General features: G+C 41.2%; 1 protein-coding gene across 1 annotated transcript in view; it reads right to left on the reverse strand.

The window, feature by feature from the left end:
* LOC122807972 overlaps nucleotides 1-21287 on the reverse strand; it is a 157328-nt gene that overhangs the window by 40051 nt on the left and 95990 nt on the right. The window contains exons 10-11 of the mRNA XM_044078999.1: nucleotides 1407-1494; nucleotides 681-742 (exon numbers count right to left, since the gene is read on the reverse strand). Of these exons, the coding sequence (XP_043934934.1) occupies nucleotides 681-742; nucleotides 1407-1494 (150 nt within the window). The remainder of the gene's footprint in view (nucleotides 1-680; nucleotides 743-1406; nucleotides 1495-21287) is intronic.

Raw genomic sequence — 21287 nt, forward strand, 5'->3', positions numbered from 1 at the left:
CATAGAATAAGTTCCGCATACAAAAGTATTTTTAGCTTTTTCTGCTATTTCACAGCCACTGAGAATAAATTTATATAGGCTCTAAGAATTCACAGCTCTAATTGTGTACTGTTATTTATGGCTGCAATTTTTCCTTCTCATGGCAGGATATATGATGTTCTGGCTGGCTGGTGAGTACCTTAGCCAAGACCCGAAAATGTTAATTCTCTTTAAAAAGTGAATTTTTTAATTTATTTCTTAACCTTTCTTTTTTACTTAAATCAAAATATGTATGCAAGAAGCAAATATGCAAGAGTCCCAGTTTTCTAGATATGTACACGTATTGATGATTCACAGATTAGCAAATTATCCTCATCAGCTGTGCCCCCACAGTGCATTAGAGAAGACATCTTTCCAAATAAGCAGCATCATGTTAGCATGTCTGACCATATGACAGCTTTAAGGGTTAAAAAAAAAAGTACTTGATGTGCTCCAGGCAGGTTTGGATTCAAGAGACTTCATGCCAAGATAAAAAAAATTCTCAGTTTCTGGTCATAATGGTCTTTTTCCAGTACATCTGTGCTTCAGGTTATGCAAATACAAACATACTCTTAGAAAAGAATACATTTTAAATACATTTGTCATAAAAAAGTCTTTCTCAAACGTATTCAGAATTTTGTGCGTTAAATGACTTCACTTACCTCAATATACAAACAAGTATGAGACTCAGAAGGCAGGCAGAATGGATAGAGATGCTTGGAACCTGAAACATACAAAAATACCTGTAAAGAATCTGCATAGCAGTGTACAGCAAAAGTTAATGCATGACTGGGGGGGGGGGGTTCTTGAGAAAGTAAGTAGGGTTTGTTTATCATTATGTGTACAAATATGACTTTCCACTACAAAAGGTGGATGTTCTGAGGCAGATGGGCTAGGCAGGCACACCACTGCAAGAAAGCACACGTTCTGTGCATCCTCCAGTTTGCTGTGGTCACTCTGGGTACCCATAGAAGGGCAATCCATATCACCAAAGTACGAGTCAGTCAGTCCTGAAACAGACTGACTAGTTACAGTAAGAAGAGATTAGCATGATCTACTTTTCTTAGACACCAGGAAGGATGATCTCTCACCTCAGAATGACAGGTACATCTCTCAAGAATGGCGCACATTACTGTTGAATAAAACCAAGGATGCTACAGAGTGCAAAACATATCCATACCACAAGAAAAAAGATAAAAAGGATTCAGTCTTACAAGACCATTGCTCATCAGGGACAGGTCAGTTACACGGTTAAGCTGCATGTGGGACCCTCAAATGTATGAAATTCATTCCAAGTGTTTGCTATCAAGTCCAGCTGGGGATACGCAGCACCAAATAAAAGAAAAAAATACCTGAAGTGTTACAAAATTGAAACAGTGCTTGCTCACCTGCAAAAGTCCTCCTGAACTTCTCTTTGTAATGTTACGACAAGTTTTATCCTCCAAAATTGAGCAAAACAGAGATGCTAAGCCATATCTAAAGGAAAAAATATATATATTAAAATATGGAGTGCAGTCCCACCTTCAAAAACATCTGCACTATCAGTAATTCAGAGTTTAGCCTTCCTAAACAGACTCCCAAAACCTCATACTTCAGAGGCATGAATAGGAAGGGGTCGCACATGTATTTTAAGGTCTATTCCATAAACACGTGCATCAAGGTAAAGCATTTTGTACTTCCTTGATGTCCAAACCTGCAAAATGTTAATACTTGTTCGGTGCAGCCTCTTCCATATGCATACATTTTACTAGTACAGAATATGTAGCTCTGTTGAACTCATACGAGAACATCTGCTGACATCATACGACATATGTTCCACGTGTTTCTCTTTACCAGCAGCTGTGTACACAAAGTGGTTCATTGTTTGTCTTCTTGCCATGGAGTTTGGATTAAAGTTTCTGGGCCATTAAAGGTGTATGATTACTACACACCCACATATAATCCTTTGGTCATGGTGAAAAGATTTCTCAGGACAAGAATTTCAGCATTACAACTTATAGGAAAAATAAAATGGAAACAAGTCTGTTTGGATTTGATGTGAAAACCTAGTCCTAGGAGGACTTGCCAATGAGACTAAATGAAGATGGGAAGACAGCAGCACTTAGTGTGGCTGGACCTGAAATCTGCTGCGTAATATTGGTCTCCTAAATCCTGAAACAGAAGTGTAAAAAATCTTCACGCAACCGACAAGTTTAACATATTTTAACGCCAAACTTAGTGAGAGAGTTCGGGAATACAAGTCAGAATTTCTGAGGAAAAGCTTACTGAAACTGAGAATGATGACCAGGGTTGAGAAAATGCGTTCTGAATTTATAGCTATGTAGGATTCTTCCCTTGACCACAGATCTTTGAGGAAAGACCATTGGAAGAGTAAGTAATCATTGGGTATGAAAGACCTTTGCTGGTTTTGTACCTACTGATGCACTGTATGTGACACAAGGCCTCTAAGTCTGCATTCTTATAGGTTCATAGGTGTGTATTAGGCTAATGCCCTGGAGCCTTTCAAGCCTAGCCCATGGGATTACCCTGGCATCGTGCCACCCGACCTTAGTGCCCAGTACCTCTGTTGAGTAGAGCCACTAGAGTGATCCTCGGGGTGAATTTTCTATTTCCCATCCACTCAAGATTTCTCTTGAAGAGGGCCAGTGAGGTGCTCTGACATGTATGGGAAGTCTCTGGGTTAAGAACCTGTTCCTCCAGCACGTTCTGTTGATTATGGTAATGAAGTTGAGGTCTCTGGAGTGTGTAATGCAGAGGGATGGGGATTTCTTTAGATGTAGCACTTCTTCAGGTCAAAGGCCCTGTAGACTACATGCACTTATAACAGGCAATTCCATAAAACTATAGCAAGTAAAACATACAAATGAAGCAATAAAATATATAAAATAGCAGTATCTATGGAAAAATATATGCATAGTGACAAAAGAGGAAATGAGGGAAAAATAGCTTTTGTGGCACAGTGGCCATTACAAGAGTGTTAATTTCCTTGGGGGTGGGTATTACTCTTAGCAGTCGATCATAAAATTTAGATTCCCAAAACAGTCTTACTTTATTTATCCAGAGGGATGTGGACAGTTACAAGATCCCCTGCAGCATGACCATGTCAGTACACTTTCTACATCTGTCCAGAGCTCATTAATAGTACACAAAGTCCTATGGCAAGTTTTCTATTTCTACTGGAATATGGCCAGGGATGAACTTGGTTTTACATGGAGGGGTAGTCTGCTTCAGAATGGCAGTATACACAGAGATGTACCTCTCACTCCATACTGTTGTGTTGATGTTGCAAAAAAGATTACTATACGTTATACACACCTCTCTTACTTTTTCTGTTAGGCAAGGCCCTGAAGGCAGCAGCAGTGTCCAAACAAGTCTAACTCGGGAAAAGATTAACAAAATCCAGCAAATGGCACTTATGCAAAACATCCAGCAATATAAATACATTCTCTAAAGGAACTCTGCCAACGTTAGCTCCTGTCGAAGACTTCAGAATTAGGCTCATATGATTCTCAGTATCCTGACATGACATGAATGACCTTGGGATGTGGACTGTTGCAAGATACCCTGCAGCATGACCATGTCAGTACCCTTTCTGTCTAGTGTGGACAAGTAGCCATTGCAGATGTCCTAGCAATGTGTGCTCTAATACTGTCCAGCAGTGTCTTTTGGTGCTTAAAATGCACTGCAATAGGCTTACCCCTGAGTTTATCTGGCAAAAGACAGGCATTTAATTTCTTTAAGGAAACAAAACAAAATCCTTTTCCCCTGAAGAAATGCATTTATAGCTGGTAGTTACAAGTCATCTGTGAATACCAAAATAGGTCAGCAAGATACTCCCACACATTCTGGCAATCAATGCAGCAAGACGCTGCCATGCATTCTGGCAATTTATGCAGCAGCACTCTCATGCATTCTGGCAATTAATGCAGCAGCACTCCCATGCATTCTAATAATGCAGCATGGTGCTCCCATGCATTCTAATAATGCAGCAAAATGCTCCCATGTGTTATGATTAATGCAGCAAAATGCTCCCATGCATTATGATAATTAAAAGAGATGTGCAGCTGACCAGATTGCAATGGGAAACCAATGAGAAGTACAGCACGATGGAAAGGTTGCACAGAACATTGCAAAATAAATCTTACCTGAGTGCTTGGAGTTCTGATATGCTACCAGAGTTTAGATGCACTGGAGAGAAAATAGTGTTTCCCAAAATGTATCCAAAGCCGAAGACGCAGAAAAAATAATTTCACTTGAGCCATCTAAGTAGAAATTCTAAATTAGAAGCGAAAGCTAGTTGTCTAGGATAAGAGGGCAATCAAGATCAGGTACGTATTGCCCTACTGGGTTTTGAGGAGAGCTGTATTGATAGAAGAGAAGGAAAGACATATAAAAGGAGAAGAGTCTATGGAAACAAAATGCATCCATTTTAAAATACTGCCCTGGGAGGAATGATGAAACATATTTGAAGTTATAAGAGGGTGACGAAGGTTCACTTCTGGCAAGATTCATAGTACAATTTTGTGAAAAATGGAACGGTTCACAACCATTTGCAGAACATACTTGCATATCTACAGAAAGATTCTGCCAACAGTTTCTGTATTCCTGACACATGCACAGAGAGTATAAGGTTCTTCTGAAGAGCCCATTTCCAGACTGAAAGGACAATGGCCGTTTGCTTGTTTATATACCAAAATTATGGTGGGGTTTTAATGGTGGATATCTGCAGATAGCCAAATACAGAACTGTCATGCATTTGTAACCAGAGCTCTAAAAACTGCCAAACTACTTTGATCTCCTTCAGACTGAGACAAAGGGTACACAGTTATGAACAGTAAAAAAACAAAGCAGGAGGTAGTAACCACGGCTATGTAGAATAGCAGCTTTATTAGTAAAAGGTGAGCGCTTTCATGGCACCAGCCATTTCATCAGACAATCAAAGAAGAGTAAAAAACAGCATTTATACCAAGCTTAGTATTACCATTAACTACCCAATTAATCCTTAAAACCATATACATAGTATAAAATGTTTTATACCTAGTGTGAAAAATTTTAAAAGCTTAAAATTAAAAACAGCTTGACAATAGAAACAGCATATAACATCATACAACTTAATGCATACAATATAAAAGTATAAAAATGTATAAAAGGTTGAGAGGGGGTACTACCTACTATTTCTTTAAATCTCTATTTAGAAGAATGGGTTTAATATTAATTTGGTCATTCAGGCCTACCCTAATGTTAGCTCGTAGCCTTATAATCCATTCTAGTTCCCTAGTTTCAACTCTATTCCTAACATCTCCACCTCTATTGTTGGTATAGACTATCTATTACTAAAAATAAAAATGTGCGTGTCTCATCATGGTCCCTTACATGCCTGGCTAAGGCATTTGACTCTATTCCTCTGGTGATATCATATATATGCTCCCTCATCTGGTCTCTCAGCCTTCGAGTTGTCATTCCAACGTTGAAGGCAGGACAGATTGTGCAGTGTGCCAAGTATATAATATTCATACTGTCACAGTTAGCCAATATTGTGAAGGTAAAACGCCTTCTTTAGATCTGAATGTAGAAATCTACTTCCAGTGTCAATGAAGGTACAGTAATTGCATTTATTGCAGGGGAAGGTTCCATATCTGACTGCATTTTCTATTCTTGTTTCCATGGGTTGTGGTCCACATAATAATCTTTTTATAGATTTTTTATTCTTAAAAGCAAATCTCGGGGTCTCACCTACCAGCCTTTTAACATCATCATCAGCACATAGTATATTCCAGTTTTTTTATATACTTCCTGTAAAGATCTAATGTTACTCGAGTAGGATACTTGTACTCTCATAGGTTTCTGACTTAACAGTCAATGATGGTATCCATATCTGAAAAGTATGGCTTTCCTCTTCCTTCCCTTGCCTCAGATAGACCCACTAATGACGGTTGTATCTCTTTTTTTACTGTACCCTCTATGTATGAACCTTTCCTTCATGTTCTTGATCTCCTCCTCATACTTAGTTTGATTAGCTGTGAGTCTTGATGCTCTCAGACCTTGGCCTCTTACAGTGTTCTTAAATATATGTCTCAGGTGCATGCTCTGTCTATGGAGATAGCTATTCCTATAGCATTCTTTCCTATAGATTTCAGTTTCCAGAATACCTCTATCTTTTTGAAGTATCCTGACATCCAGATAATCTAGAACATCATAGGAATGCTTCATTGAAAATTTAAGGAAGCTCTTACTATTACCCATTTTGTGGAAGAATGATAGAAATGGGGCTACGTCACCTCCCCATAAAATAAAGAGATCATCCACAAATCTCCTGTAGAACTTCAGATGCCTTCCCATCTCAGTCAGTAGGAAATCTTTCTCCCACATAGCCATAACAATATTTGCATAGCCATTTGCACATGAAGGGCCCATGGCCACGCCATCCTTTTGTCTATATAAATTTCCTTCAAACAAAAATATATTGTTCTCCAATATCAGTTCCATCAGCAGTGATGATAAATCAATAACTTTTACATCATATGTTTCATCTTCCATTAAATACTGTTTGAAGAGCTCAACACCTTTACTATTGGGGATGACTGTGAATAGAGATTTCACATCCAACGTAATCATGAGCCATCTATCCTCCACAGCTATTCTCTTACAAAATGCATACAGATCTTTAAAAAAACTATTTTGCATCAGTTAATATATATACATTCTTTTTCAACACAGTTTTAAGGTGGTGCTCTACAAAAATGGGCAAAGGTTCAGTACACCAGCCCCTCCCTGATACAATGGGTCTCATGGGGGGCACTCTGGGATGTTTATGTATTTTAGGGAGACTTTGTATGATGGGTAGAACAGGTTTGTCAACTATGAAGTACTTGAATAGCTCTTGGCTAATAACTCGACACTAAGCTTTCAACTAATGCATTGTATATTAACATGCTGCTTTATATGCACCTGGTGAATATCTACTTTCTGATAAGAGATATCATCATTCAACATTGTCAGCATAGATTCCTTATAAAAAACATAATCCATCACCACTAGAGAACCACCTTTATCAGCTGGTCTCCCTGCGATGGAGCGATCATTACACAAAACCTCCACAGCTTCTTTTTCTTCTCTGTTTAAATTATAGAAGCATTTCTTAAAAATACCACCATCATGCATCTTATATATTTCTTTTATACATGCTTTTTCGAATGTCTCAATAGCAGCATTGTTTACAGGAATATAGCTACTCGGCTTCTTAAAAATGTTCACACAGCTATTATTCATTGTCACCAAACTGAGATTTAAGCATAAGATTCCTAGTAAACATTTTAAGTTCTATAATATTGTCAGTCACATCCATTCTACTTGCCGGTACAAAGGATTTCCCTTTGTTCAATACACATCTCAGAATCAGTTAAAATCCGCCGTGATATATTCCATACTAATGGATGTTGGATTGTTGCCACATTTTCTTGAGCGTCATAGGTTGTTCCTGTTCTGTGGACGCTTTCCGTTTCATCCTTCATCTGCTTGTGGAGCAGTTCCGAAAATTTGCAATTCATATAGGATACGGTGAAGAAAGAGCCGTGCTGTCAGATGGAACTGATGACATACGGCTACTGTTAAAGTTAGTAGATAGATTTCTTTCTGCAAATTTGCTGCAAGCTCCTCTCTCAGGCCTCAGTATCTCACTGCTGCTTGTGGAATCAGAGGGAGGTGTGGTAGGAAGTGGCATTACAGCATTGGAGTTCTCTAGTGCATCTCTAACAAGAGAATTGGCAGGCTCAATCGGTTGCTTAGGAACCAATTGAGATTCAATGGGCTGAGTAGAGCTACTGCTATTCACAGCATTGCTATGCTGTTTTGGGCCAAGCAAAGACATGCCCACTAGAAAAATCTTGCAAGTCCCTTTGCACTTTCTTTTTCTTATAGCCCATCAGTTGCTGATCATAAACAGATATATGTTCCAAGACATAGTCTAATTTTAAATCGACAATAGCATGTGGATATTTTTCATAGAGTTCTGCTTGCAGTTTACAGACATTGGTTCATAGGTTGGTACTAGGCTATCGGCCCTAAGGCCTATGCAAGCCTAGCCATAACAATTCCCTGGAAATTTTTTCCCCACAATATTTACTTCTCTGGGCCCCTGTCTAGCAGGGTGACTGACATAATCCCCGGGGTGAATTTCCCATCTCCCATCCAATCATCAAGGTTCCTTTTGAAGAGGGCCAATGAGGTACTCTGCTTGACATGTATGGGCAGTCTATTCCAGAGTATGGGGAGTCTCTGGGTCAGGAACCTATCCCTCCAGCATGTTTTGTTCAATGCGATAAGGTTTAGATCCCTGGAGCGAGTGGCTCTGAGGGATTGAGATTTCTTTAAGTGGAGCATGTCCAACAGCTCAGGGTTTGACATGGCCTTGTACGTTAAGCAGAGATTGCCTCTGAGTAGACGATATGCCACAGAGTATAGCTGGAGTTTTTTTTTAGACGGTCAGCATATGGCATCTGCTTTAGGCCTGTGATTCTTTTAGTGAGGTATTTCTGTGAACTTTCCAGCTGTTGCAGATGTCTTGTGAGGTACATATCAAATGGGGCATTATACTCTATAATGGCTCTAATGAGGGATGAGTATAGTGGGACAATGACCTCCTTTTTTCTGGATGAAAAGCCCTTAGTGATGAGGTGTGCTACGTAGACGGATTTCCTGACTGTTGTGGCGATGTGGTTATCGAAAGTGAGACCACTGTCCACTTGTGTCCCCAAGTCTCTCATCACACTTTCGATGTTTAGTGTCCTGCCACCTATGTGGTAGTTCATGGGTACATGTTTTTTTCCAGAGGGGATGACTATACATTTCTTGGCATTAAGCTTGAGCCCATGGCTCTGGCACCAGGCATCTGTTTCTGTAAGGCCCTTTTGTAGAATATCCACATCATTTGGGGATTCAATAATGGCTCCCAGTTTGCAGTCATCTGCAAACTTTGTTAGCCAGAGTCCCTTAATGTTGGCCTGTACTTCAGAGAAGTAGATGCCAAACAAGAGTGGTCCCAGGACTGAACCCTGAGTTACTCCACTTGTCTGGAGCTGGATTTGGAGTCGGCTACTTTTACAGTCTGGGTTCTGTCAGTAAGCCAATTGGCAACCATACAAGTGACGTAGGGATTGATGCCCAGCTTAGTAAGTTTATCTATGATTCCAGAGAGGGGGATGGTGTTGAAGGCCTTGGCGAGGACCAGATAGGCTGTGTGGACCTCCTTACCCTCGTCCACAGCTCTGGAGACCGATTCGAAGAAGTCAATCAGATTCAGGAGACAAGATCGGCCCTTCATGAACCCAAACTGGGTGGGGTCCAGTGTCTACTGATGGGACTGTAGTTCCCGATCAAGGTGGATCCACACTCTGTGGAGCGAGATAAACAGCTGTGCGCCACACAGTGGCACTGGCGTGGTGAGGTGAGGCTATGATAAAACACAACACTTAGGGGGGTGGGTTCATTTTGTAGTTTTTGTAGTAGTACACAGCCTGGGATGTCATCTGGTCCCATGGATGCTGTATTCTTAGCTTTGGAGAGTGCTGTTTCTACCTGTGTGGCTGTGATTATCGGAATTTGTCAATCTTTTGATATTGAGATGGGCCCTTTAGGGGGTGAGAGGGGAGTGAAGGTGGCACTAAATCGATCTGCCAGGATATTGGCAATATCCTTAGGATCAGTATATTTAATGCCATTCTGTTGCAGTTCGGAGTAGATCTGAGCATTGCCATTTAGATTCTTGACATAACTATAGAATGCCCTGTGGTTGTCTTTGGAATCTTTGGCAATTTTATTTTCGTAACTAGCTTTTGAGGATTTTATGAGGGATCTCAGCTTCTTACTGAGGCTGGTAAGGGAGTTTTTTTTGCATCCTGGGATTTTCCTCTCTTCTGCAACAGTTTCTTCCTTCTGTTGTATAGTTTGTTTATAGCAGGGGACCACCAGATTGGCTTCCTTTTTTTGGAGAAGAGCATCTTGGTTCTATTTGGGATGGCACGATTCATGCATGAGTGGATGTGCTCATACAGTGCCTTAGTGTAGGATTCTGCAGTCGAACTTCAAGATGCTGTCGGCGTGGTGTTGTGAAGTTTGTCACTTCTGACTTCAGTAGCATGAAGTTGGCTTTGGAGAAGTTTTTTAAGGAGGTTTCCTTACTGGGGGGTGGGGGTGGGATGTGGATGTCAAGGGTGATTTGCTTATGGTCAGACCTGACCAATGAGAGAGTGACCACTGGTGTGGAGCATCTATCTCCCATGTTGGTAATGACCAGGTCTAGGATATTGGAGCCTCTGTTGGGACAATGGATTAGTTGATCCAGGGCGTTGGAATTTATGAATTCCAAGAACCGTTGGGAAAAGGAGTTGGTACCAGAGTAGTTTTCCCAATTAATGGCAGGGTAGTTGAAATCACCTAGTATTAGGGTATTTGGTTGTATCTTAACATTTTCCAGTATGTTTAGGAAGGTGTAGTGAGAATCTTGGGGTATGGTGGGGGATCTGTAGCAAGCTACAATTTGGATTGCAGTCTTACCTAGTGTTAGTTGCACCTGAAGAATTTCAGCTGCATTGTGTTGGGCAACTAGCCTGGAGGTGTGAATATCCTTGGTGAATATGGACACTCCTCCACCTTTAGTGTTTCGGTCTTGGTTTTGTGGCCGAAAAGTGTGGTAAGAATTGTAGCCTGGTATTGCAGGAGTGCTCTCTGGAGCCTTGAACCAGGTCTTTGTCACTGCACAGATATCGATGTTCTCCATTTTTTAGGAGTGCCTCGAGAGAGTGCATTTTGAGGTTTAGACTTCTAGCATTGAGTAGCATTACCTTCCGATTTTGCATGCTTGTATCTGTTACGGTGGTGGTTTTATCCTTTGAACCTTGCCTAAAAAAGGAACTATAGGGGTAGCAAGAGCTTTAGCCAGTAACCTGAATCCCAGGGGTGACAGGTGCAGACCATCTCTGGCAAAGCATCGTGGTTTGTTGATCATGTCTTCCCAGGCAGACAAATACTGGATCCCCTTTGAATGACACCAGTAGCTTAGCCAATTGTTGAAGTCAATCATTTCGTCCTTATACTGTGGTATCATTCTGGGCGAAGGCAGGATGCTACTCAGGGCTAGGGTCATACCTGCCTGGGTCACATGATCCAAGAGCTCTTCCATGTCTCTTTTCATGTAGTCCAGGGAGATACATCTCAAGTCATTTACTCCAGCATGGACAATGACGGAGTCGTATTTGTACTTGTGGAGTGACTTGAGTGCATGCGTTATGTGGCAGATCCTGGCACCGACAGGCAGCTGACTGTAATTTTCTCCTTGTTCAGCCTGGTGAGTGGGACATCAGTGTGCCTGACTATAGAGTCACCTATGACTAAAGTGTTGGGTACATTTGTCTTGCCTTAGGGGCTGTTGTTGGGTGGCACACTGGTGGTGTGAGCTATGTGTCACTTTGGTTGTGACTGGTGTTTGTTTGCGTTTCGGCTTCGGAGGTCCTTGTTGCTTGGGCAGGTTAATGTTAAGGGCCTCCGCATATGTGTGTTTAGTGTTGCTATGTGTGGGAGTTGATGGTGTGGGTTTTGAAGGGCTATGAGTTGCTAGAGGTGTAATGCAGGTGTTAGCCTTCTCCTCTTGACTGTCTAGCACAGTCTTGACCGGAGAGAGCTTTGCTTCCAGTTTGGCTATGTAAGTGCATCTCTCGCAGGTTGTAGTGTTGGGTGGTAGGAGGAGAGGATTGTCTGTGTACATGAGGCAGTTGCCGCATTGCCCCAGTATGCCCAGATTCACCAGGTGGACAGGAGAAACCACCGGAAGCTGACCCTTGGACATGCCTATTTAGGTGCTTTTTTGTAAGGTTTAAGATCCATTTTCCCTTAACTTTGCAAGGTACTTTGCAATTGTAGGCTGTTTAGTGCCTATGATTAATTTATTCTTATTGACAAGGAGAGCTGAGTGCTTGTATCAGGTTCAGGCTTCCTAGTGCTTTACAGCAGGTTCTAGAGCAAGTGCTAGTCACAGGGGTTCAGATTTTAGTGCTACTACTGAGAAACCAGCTAGTTTTAAGGGAAAATTTGAAGAGCACACTTTCTGGCACCTGGAATAGTTTAACTGTAGCCCCGTGGTGCTGCACGATGTGAAAAATGCACAAACACACATTTTTAAGCCAGAAAGTTGAAAGGGATAGAAATCAGCCCAAAAAGGCTAATAAAATTACAATTTCAGAGCTGGAAACCACTCCTCTAGCGTTAGACAGTCAGTACAATGCTCACCGGTCCCACTGGTAAGCAGTAGGACTTCCCTCTGCCACAGCAAGGTCTGAATAGCTCTGAGCACAGAAAATAAAGTCCTGAGACAAGCAAGGCCTGGGATATGGACTGGCTAGAAAAGGTGGGAAACGAGCAAACAGGATAGTATATATATTTTTTTTGTTGAAACAGGCTAAACAATGCAATAATACAGTAAATAAACACAGAAAAGTCTAACACACTTGAGTGTGTAGTCCTAAACAGTAAATGCAATTAAAACTCTACAAAATTAGCAATTTAAAACTTTTTAAATGAAGCAAGGCAAGTGCACAACTGAAAAACGATTTAAGTGGCAGTAATACAGCAGAATAAGTAGCTAGTCTACATATACAGAGAAGTCTATATATACAGAAAAGCAGCTAAAACATACAAACACTTCAGATGCAGTGCAACCTAGAGTACTTGAGTTGTAGCAATATTAAGGCAATTACAGTTATAATAAATGCTCTAAAATACACTCTATATTTCCAAAATGTTTGAGAAGCACAGTCAGAACATAAGGAAATGGCAAAAAAAAATTTTTTTTTGAAAGGGATAAAGGAGAAACAGAAGGCCTTATCAAATGGTCTCTCTGTATTAGGTAGAATGAACTAATGACACTAGACTGGGAGAAGTCCCAGATCAGATTTACAGTAGGGGCGGGCAACTGCAAAGCCACCAAGTATAACAATACACCAACACGAAGGGTGGGTGGGGACACTAAAGGTATTAGCCTACAAAGCACTAGAGAAAGCCATAAAATGAAAGTTATTTGTAAAGATACAGAATGCTTTAACTGCAAACAAATCAGTTACCCGTGCAGATTTCAATAAAAGTGCTGTATATAAAATTGCTAGAACAATAAACTCTATAAATAATCGAAAAAAAACAGGAATACTTGTATATCTCAGCTAAGAGTGGGAGTCCATACATCTCATCCACTCTGCTCAGTGTATATAGACAGAAACTCTCTCAAAGTTAGGGCTTAAATACCAGAACAACTTTTTTTTTTTTACAAAAACACAAAAGAACCAGCCCCCACTAACCTGCAGCTATTAGCCTACAAAGCACTAGAGAAAGCCACAAAATGAAAGTTATTTGTAAAGATACAGAATGCTTTAACTGCAAACAAATCAGTTACCCGTGCAGATTTCAATAAAAGTGCTGTATATAAATTGCTAGAACAATACACTGTATAAATAATCGAAAAAAAACAGGATACTTGTATATCTCAGCTAAGCGTTGGAGTCCACACCTCTCATCCACTCGGATGATATAGTGAGTTCTTCTGGCTTAAAGAAATTTATTAGCAGCTGCATATAATTGCAACTGGTTTCTAAGTTAATATGCTGCCACTTTAATAACAAATCTTTGTACATAGTTCCATATGTGGGCATTTTCAGTACCCTTAAGCCCCGAGGGACTATATTAAGCTTTAGGAAGGCTTCAAAATAAAGTCTCTGTGACTGAAGCGGTTTCAATTTCTGTAAATCATTCTCAATTTTAAACAAGTCTTTTCTCATTGCAGCAACAACATACTCTCTGTTCTCTTCTTGCTGCAAATCTTGCACTAGAGGCTTTACCTCTAGCAAGGGGTTGTTTTTGACCTCAAGAAGTTCATGCAGGTTCCTTTGTATAAAATTCCTTTGATTTCCCTTTTCAGGGACATAATCCAGTTCAATAATAGAGACATTTCCCTCTGCCATGTCCAGCACCACTCGTAATGTAAATGAATCTGCAGTAAAAAACAAACAGTGCTGGCAAGAGTTACCTCCAACAACAATGAAATGAACAGTAAAAAACAAAGCAGGAGGTAGCAGCCACGGCTATGTAGAATAACAGCTTTATTAGTAAAAGAGGTGAGTGCTTTTGTGGCATCAGCCACTTCAGACAATCAAACAGTATAACACAGCATTTATACCAAGCTTATCATTACCATCAACTACCCAATTAATCCTTAAAACCATATACCAAGTATAAAACATTTTATACCTAGTGTGAAAAATTTTAAAAGCTTAAAATTAAAAACAGCTTGACAATAGAAACAGCACATCACATCATACAACTTAATACATACAATATAAAAGTATAAAAATATATAAAAGTATAAAAAAGTATAAAAGGTCGAGGGGGGAGGGGAGTACTACCTACTATTTCTTTAAATCTCTATTTAGAAGAATGGGTTTAATATTAATTTTGCCATTCAAGCCTACCCCAATGTTAGCTCGTAGCCTTATAATCCATTCTAGTTCCCTAGTTTCTACTCTATTCCTAACATCTCCACCCGATGGTGCCATGAAAGCGCTCACCTCTTACTAATAAAGCTGTTATTCTACATAGCCGTGGCTGCTACCTCCTGCTTTGTTTTTTTACTGTTCATTTCATTGTTGTTGGAGGTAACTCTTGCCAGCACTGTTTGGTTTTTACTGCGGATACACATTCAGTTACCTTGTACAGGATTGTTGCAGTGAACTCCTAGAGTATAACCTGAAGCAACTCTTAAATGTTGAATCACTTTGGGGAGAACTAGTCATTACAAGTTGCTTTGAATCTGTTGACTAGGAACGTTTGTTCCTTATAGGCCAAGGTCAATCATATTACTTCTAGGGATACTGAGGATAACCCCAAGACATTCATGAGAGCCCAATGAGACCTCCTCATTCTGTAGTCTTTCAAGAGAAACTAACATTGGCTGAGATCCTTTAGAAAATGTTGTTTTATATTACTGAATGTCTTGGATGTTTTGAATGAGTTTGACCACTAACTGGATTTCGTTCATCTTTTCTTGAGTTAGAAAGACTTATTTGGACACAGTACTGTTGCCTTCAGGAACCAGAAGTGTATAAGCTATAGTAGTCTTTTCTGCAACATCAGCAGGACCGTATGGAGTGCGACACATCTCAGTGGATACTCCTGCACTGGAACAGACTACCCCGTCCATATAAAACAAAGCTTGGCCCTGTCCACATCATGAACAGAAAGCTTACTTCAGAAATGTCTCCTGTGCTACTAATGGATAGAGGCAGCTCCTAAATGCTTTACCCCATGCATAGGGCTCCTAAATGCTTTACCCCATTAGGGGTGATATATAATTACAGACCATGGGATGGGTAAGGCCAATCTCTAACCAAATGAGAAAGATTAATTCAAGTACAAAAAGGGAAACTGGTAAGTTAAAAATGTCCTGTAAGTGCAGCTGGCCTAGTACTTTCCTACAAACCTATAGTCCTTGAGCTTTACAATAGGTGCACCGCTAGACACATGTGACTGCACTGCTCACTGCATATTCAGGACAATTCCATAATAATCCAGGTACAGCAACACATACGTACACCTGTGTGTGCAAACTCTAGATTCAAACATCTGCCAAATTTTCTTGGGGCTGTGGATAGACTTTTTTTTTGGAGGGGTCAACATGGTGGTGGGCTGGCTGCCATCATGTGTCCACCCATTTGGAATGTATTTATACATGTTTTGGTGATGAGGTTAGCCCACTTAGGCCTATGACCTATTTTCAGTGCAGACCTATGGCAGCATTCATACTGATGAGGAAATTTAACCAGGACACCAGGGGAAATTTATTTAACAAAAGGGAATACCGAGTGGCAGTGGATATGCAGGCTAAGTGGTGGTACTTCGGTGAGTTCATTGTATACAGAAATAAAGATGAATTATTTATTTTTTTTTGCAGATGTAAGTTCCCTTAGCAGAAAAGATTTAAACGTGCCTGTGAATGTGCCGAATAAGAAACGAGACAAGTACAATCGTAACAGTAGGTGCTCTGCTTCTCACTGCTACAGTATTCTTCAATCTTGGGATATTCTGCAGACGATAGCTAAATGTCCAGCCAACATACCAAAGCATTTATACCTTCTAGGTGCCATATGTCAGACATATGGTGTATACACCTCCGATGGCTTAGTGGCAAGTCCCATGACTATAGTGTGTATGGTCCAGGGTTCAACAAGCCTAGTATCAACCTATAAATAGTATGGGAAGAAATAGCCAGGGAATTGTTATGGCTAGGTTTGTATAGTACCTAGGGCCGATAGCCTAGTACCAACCTAAGAACCTATATGTCCTACATGCAAGGTGCAAGGTAGATATGCGATGTGCAGACACCTAATCCACAGAAGTGAAGTGCCCAGAAGAACCAAAGCAACCAGAGAGAAAAAAATCTATACCGTGTACATCCAGTAAAGGAAGAACGAGAAAAGGATGGAAGTACCCCTCAGCAAGAGGAGGGCAACAAAGTAATGGGGGTAAGAGGGAGGGGCAGAATACTGCAACAGTAGGAAGTAGGACATCTACTGTTACGGTAAGACAAGTGTACTATTGTCCTTCCTAATCACTGCTGCAGTATTCATCACTCTTGGAAGAGTACACAAGTACTGGAAAGTACGAGGAGGAGGGCACACAAGCCAAAGAAGAGCCCCCCCAAAAAAACATGAAAAATAGCCCTGGCAAAACATGCCACGGTGTAATGTTTGGTGAAAGTGTGACAGAAGAAAAAGTAGCAGTTTCCAAAATGCATCCAGTATACAAACTGGTGAAACCACCACCAGAAGAAGCCACTGCCCTTAAGAATTAGCACAGAAGCCACTGCCCTGAAGAATTAGCACAAACAGAAAAGGAAAGCCATTTACCATGAAAAGAAGAGCACAAAGAAATGGACTTAGAAATACAGGAGGAGATGGCTTGTTTAGACGCAGCAAAATTTCCTGGCATGAAAGGAAACAAAAAGCTGTTCCGATTTCATAGCATGTTTCGTCTTATCTAGGTAACACCCGTTCAGTCTACGTAAACCAAGGGTGTGAAGAACCCTCCCTCTATGATCCCGTGGAGAAGGGAAAAGAGGAAAGATGAATGGACTGATTCAAGAACAAATCATTAACCACCTTGGGCATAAAAGGATTAGTAGGAAGAGACACCTTGTCCTGAAAAAAAAAAGGTGGAACTGCCATGAGTGCTTGAAGTTCAGAGACTCTCTTGGTAGTAGTAAGAGCCTCCAATAATACAGTCTTCCAATTACACTATGTGAAAAGGAAATGCAGGTTCAAAAGAGAACAAAGTCATTTTCTCAAGAACAAAATTAAGGTCAGGAGGAGGAGGAATAGTCTTTCTTGTAGGCTGAATATGAAAGTAGCCTTTCAGAAAATTACTACAAAACTAGAAGCTAGAGGTTGATTCAGAAGCAGACAGGTGGAAACAGCTGACAAATGACCTTTAACAGATTAATATGCCACGCCAGAAATGGGCAAATCACACAAATGAAGAATACCCACAGAAAGGGTGCAGGACATGCCTGGAGACACCAAACAAAAAATCTCTTACATTTAGCCACATATAATTTTCTAGTAGTCGGGTTTCTGGCCTCCTGCTAAACCTGAAGCACATTCTGAGAAGATTAGTGTCTAAAAGGAACCAAAATGTTATCGAAGTGTCAAGTAAAGAGTAGGCAAGTGAGAGTGAATGAGAGATCCCGTCTTGTGTGAGGAGACCCATCCTGTCAGGTAACTTGTGATGATTGCCCCTGGCAAGATGAAATAGGAGGGGGGACCCAATGCTGTCTGGGACAAAAGGGAGTCACCAGCAAGATTTTGGGCCTGTCCCACATGTCCTTGTGCAGGACCTTTGGTAGCAGGGAATGGGGACACGCATACAGGAGCATACCTTACAAGAAAAAAGCACGACATCCACTTTCCAAGCCAGAAGATTCTAGCAGAGCTTTATTCAGAAGGGAGGCAAAAAGATTGAGGAGTACCCCACTGATGGACAATGTCCAGAAACACCTACCTGTAAATCATCTACTTGTGAAGATTTGTTCTGGACCTGTTGAAAGACTCTGCCACTAGATTTTTGCTCTGAAGGAATGCAAACCACCTGAAGAATCAAGTAATGGCAGACTACAAAATCCAAAGCCTGAAGAGCCAGCCTTATTTATTGATGTACCACATGACTGTGGAATTGTCTGTAACAGAACCTGGAACCCAAAGGTAGTGAAAAGCCTAGACAGCTAGAAGTAGAGTTCTCATCTCCTTGATGTTGATATGGTCTTCCAATTGTTGATGGGGCCAAAGACCCTGGACCTTGAAGCTGTTTGAAGAGGCTCCCCAACCTTGACTGGAAGCATCCAGGTACAACTCCTGAGAAGGGAGGGGAACCTGAAAAGGCAGACCTGGTTTTAGGGAAATCTGAAGAATCTACCAGAGGAGCTCAAGCTTGAGATAAGGTAAGAAAAGAACCGGATACTCCTGAAGGTGGCAATGCTGCAGCCAAATACAGTCTTGAGATACCACTGAAATTTCATCATGTGGAGTTTGGCAAAGGGAACCATTGGAATGGTGGATGCCATGTACCCCAGAGCTCAGACACACTCCCTTACAGGAAAGGCTGGAAATAGTAGAAGGGACTGGAAATATGCAGTCAAAGTGAGGATCTTAGGTTCATAGGTTGGTACTAGGCTATCAGCCCTAGGGCCTATACAAGCCTAGCTATAACAATTCCCTGGCTATTTCTTCTCACACTATTTACTTCCCTGGACCCCTGTCTAGCAGGCCGACTGACCCGAGATGAATTTCCTTTCTCCCATCCGATCGTCAAGGTTCCTTTTGAAGAGGACCAAAGAGGCACTCTGCTTGACATGTATGGGCAATCTATTCCAGAGTCTGAGGAGTCTCTGGGTCAGGAACCTATCCCTCCAGCATGTTTTGTTTATTGTGATGACAAGGTTTAGCTCCCTGGAACATGTGGCTCTGAGGGATTGGGATTTCTTTAAGTGTAGCATGTCCAACAGCTCTGGGTTTGACATGGCCTTGTATGTTAAGCAAAGATCGCCTCAGAGTAGGCGATATGCGACAGAGTATAGCTGGAGTTTTTTAAGGCGGTCAGTGTAGGGCATCTGCTTTAGGCCTGTGATTCTTTTAGTGAGGTATTTCTGTGGCCTTTCCAGTTGTTGCAGATGTCTTGAGAGGTACATACCAAACGGGGCATTGTATTCTATAATGGGTCTAATGAGGGAGGAGTACAGTGGGACAATGACCTCCTTTTTTCTGGATGAAAAGCCCTTAGTGATGAGGTGTGCCACATAGAAGAATTTCCTGACTGTTGTGGCGATGTGGTTATCGAAGGTGAGACCGCTGTTCACCTGTGTCCCTAAGTCTCTTATCACACTTTCAGTGTTTAGTGTACTGCCACCTATATGGTAATTCACGGATACATGTTTTTTCCCAAAGGGGATAACTATACATTTGTTGGCATTGAGCTTGAGCCCATGGCTCTGGCACCAAGCATCTGTTTCTGTAAGACCCTTTTGTAGAGTATCCACATAATTTGGGGATTCAATAATGGTTCCCAGTTTGCAGTCATCTGCGAACTTTGTTATCCAGAGTCCCTTAGTGTTGGCCTGTACTTCAGAGAAGTAGATGCCAAACAAGAGCGGTCCCAGGACTGAACCCTGAGGTACTCCACTTGTCTGGAGCTGGATTTGGAGTCGGCTACTTTTAACAGTGCGGGTTCTATCAGTAAGCCAGTTAGCAACCCACTGGGTGACGTAGGGATTGATTAATGCCCAGCTTAGTAAGTTTATCTACGATTCCAGAGTGGGGGATGGTGTCAAAGGCCTTGGCAAGGTCTAGATAGGCTGTGTGGACCACCTTACCTTTGTCCACGGCTCTGGAGACTGATTCAAAGACGTCAATCAAGTTCAGGAGACAAGATCAGCCCTTCACGAACCCAAACTGGGTGGGGTCCAGTGTTTGAAGGTTGTCAATGTCTTTGTTTATAGGTTCCATGATAATAAGCTCCATGGCCTTGCAGATCAGGCTTGTCAGACTGATGGGATGGTAGTTTCCGGGATCCAAGGTGAATCCCCCCTTGTGGAGTGGGATAACTGTAGCTGTGTGCCACTCAGTGGCCATGAAACCTGAGGTGAGGCTATGATTAAACATGACACTTAGGAGAGATGCCAGTTCATATTGTAGTTCATGTAGTACACAGCATGGGATGTCATCTGGTCCCATGGATGCTGTATTCTTAGCTTTGGAGAGTGCGTTTTTTTACCTGTGTGGCCATTACCAGAATTTGGCAATCTTCCGGTATTGAGATGGGCCATTTAGGGGGTGAGGGGGGGGGTGAAGTTGGCACTGAATCGATCTGCCAGGATATTGGCAATATCCTTGGGATCAGTATATTTAATGCCATTCTGTTGTAGCTCAGAGCAGATCTGAGCATTGCCATTTAGATTCTTGACATAGTTATAGAATGCCTTGTGGTTGTCTTTGAAATCTTTGGCAATTTTATTTTCGTAACTAGCTTTGGAGGATTTTATGAGGGATCTCAGTTTCTTACTGAGGCTGGTAAGGAAGTTTTTTGCATCCTGGGATTTTCCTCTTTTCTGCAACAGTTTCTTCCTTTTGTTGTAAAGTTTGTTTATGGCAGGGGACCACCAGATTGGCTTCTTTTTTTTTTTTTTTTTTTTTTTTGGATGAGAGCATCTTGGTTCTTGGGAAGTGGGGAGGGGGGCAAGTCATCATTGAAAAGGTCCGAATCCTCCTACCCAGGAAAACTTGTTCCTGAGAGGGAGCCAACACAGATGGAGATTGAAGGGTGAACCTTACACTGTGTAAAAGCAGCTTAGTGGAGATCCTGAAGCATGAGCTGCTGAGAGGAGGCTTGAATCAAAAGGTTGACAAAGTATGGGAATATCTAAATTCCCTGACGTCTGCAGAAGGCTACCCACAGGGGACAGTCATTTGGTAAAGACAAATAAAGGTATGAACGAGAAACTGCAATTAACGCACAAGAATCCTGTGCGTGTGTGTGTGTGTGTGTGTGTGTGTGTGTGTATATATATATATATATATATATATATATATATATATATATATATATATACATATATATATATATATATATATATATATATATATATATATATATATATTTGAAGACCCCCTCCACCATGTTTGGTTGAA

The sequence above is a fragment of the Protopterus annectens genome, chromosome 8.part0 (assembly GCF_019279795.1).
Source record: "Protopterus annectens isolate FY-2018-M chromosome 8.part0, PAN1.0, whole genome shotgun sequence".
Taxonomy (NCBI): domain Eukaryota; kingdom Metazoa; phylum Chordata; order Ceratodontiformes; family Protopteridae; genus Protopterus; species Protopterus annectens.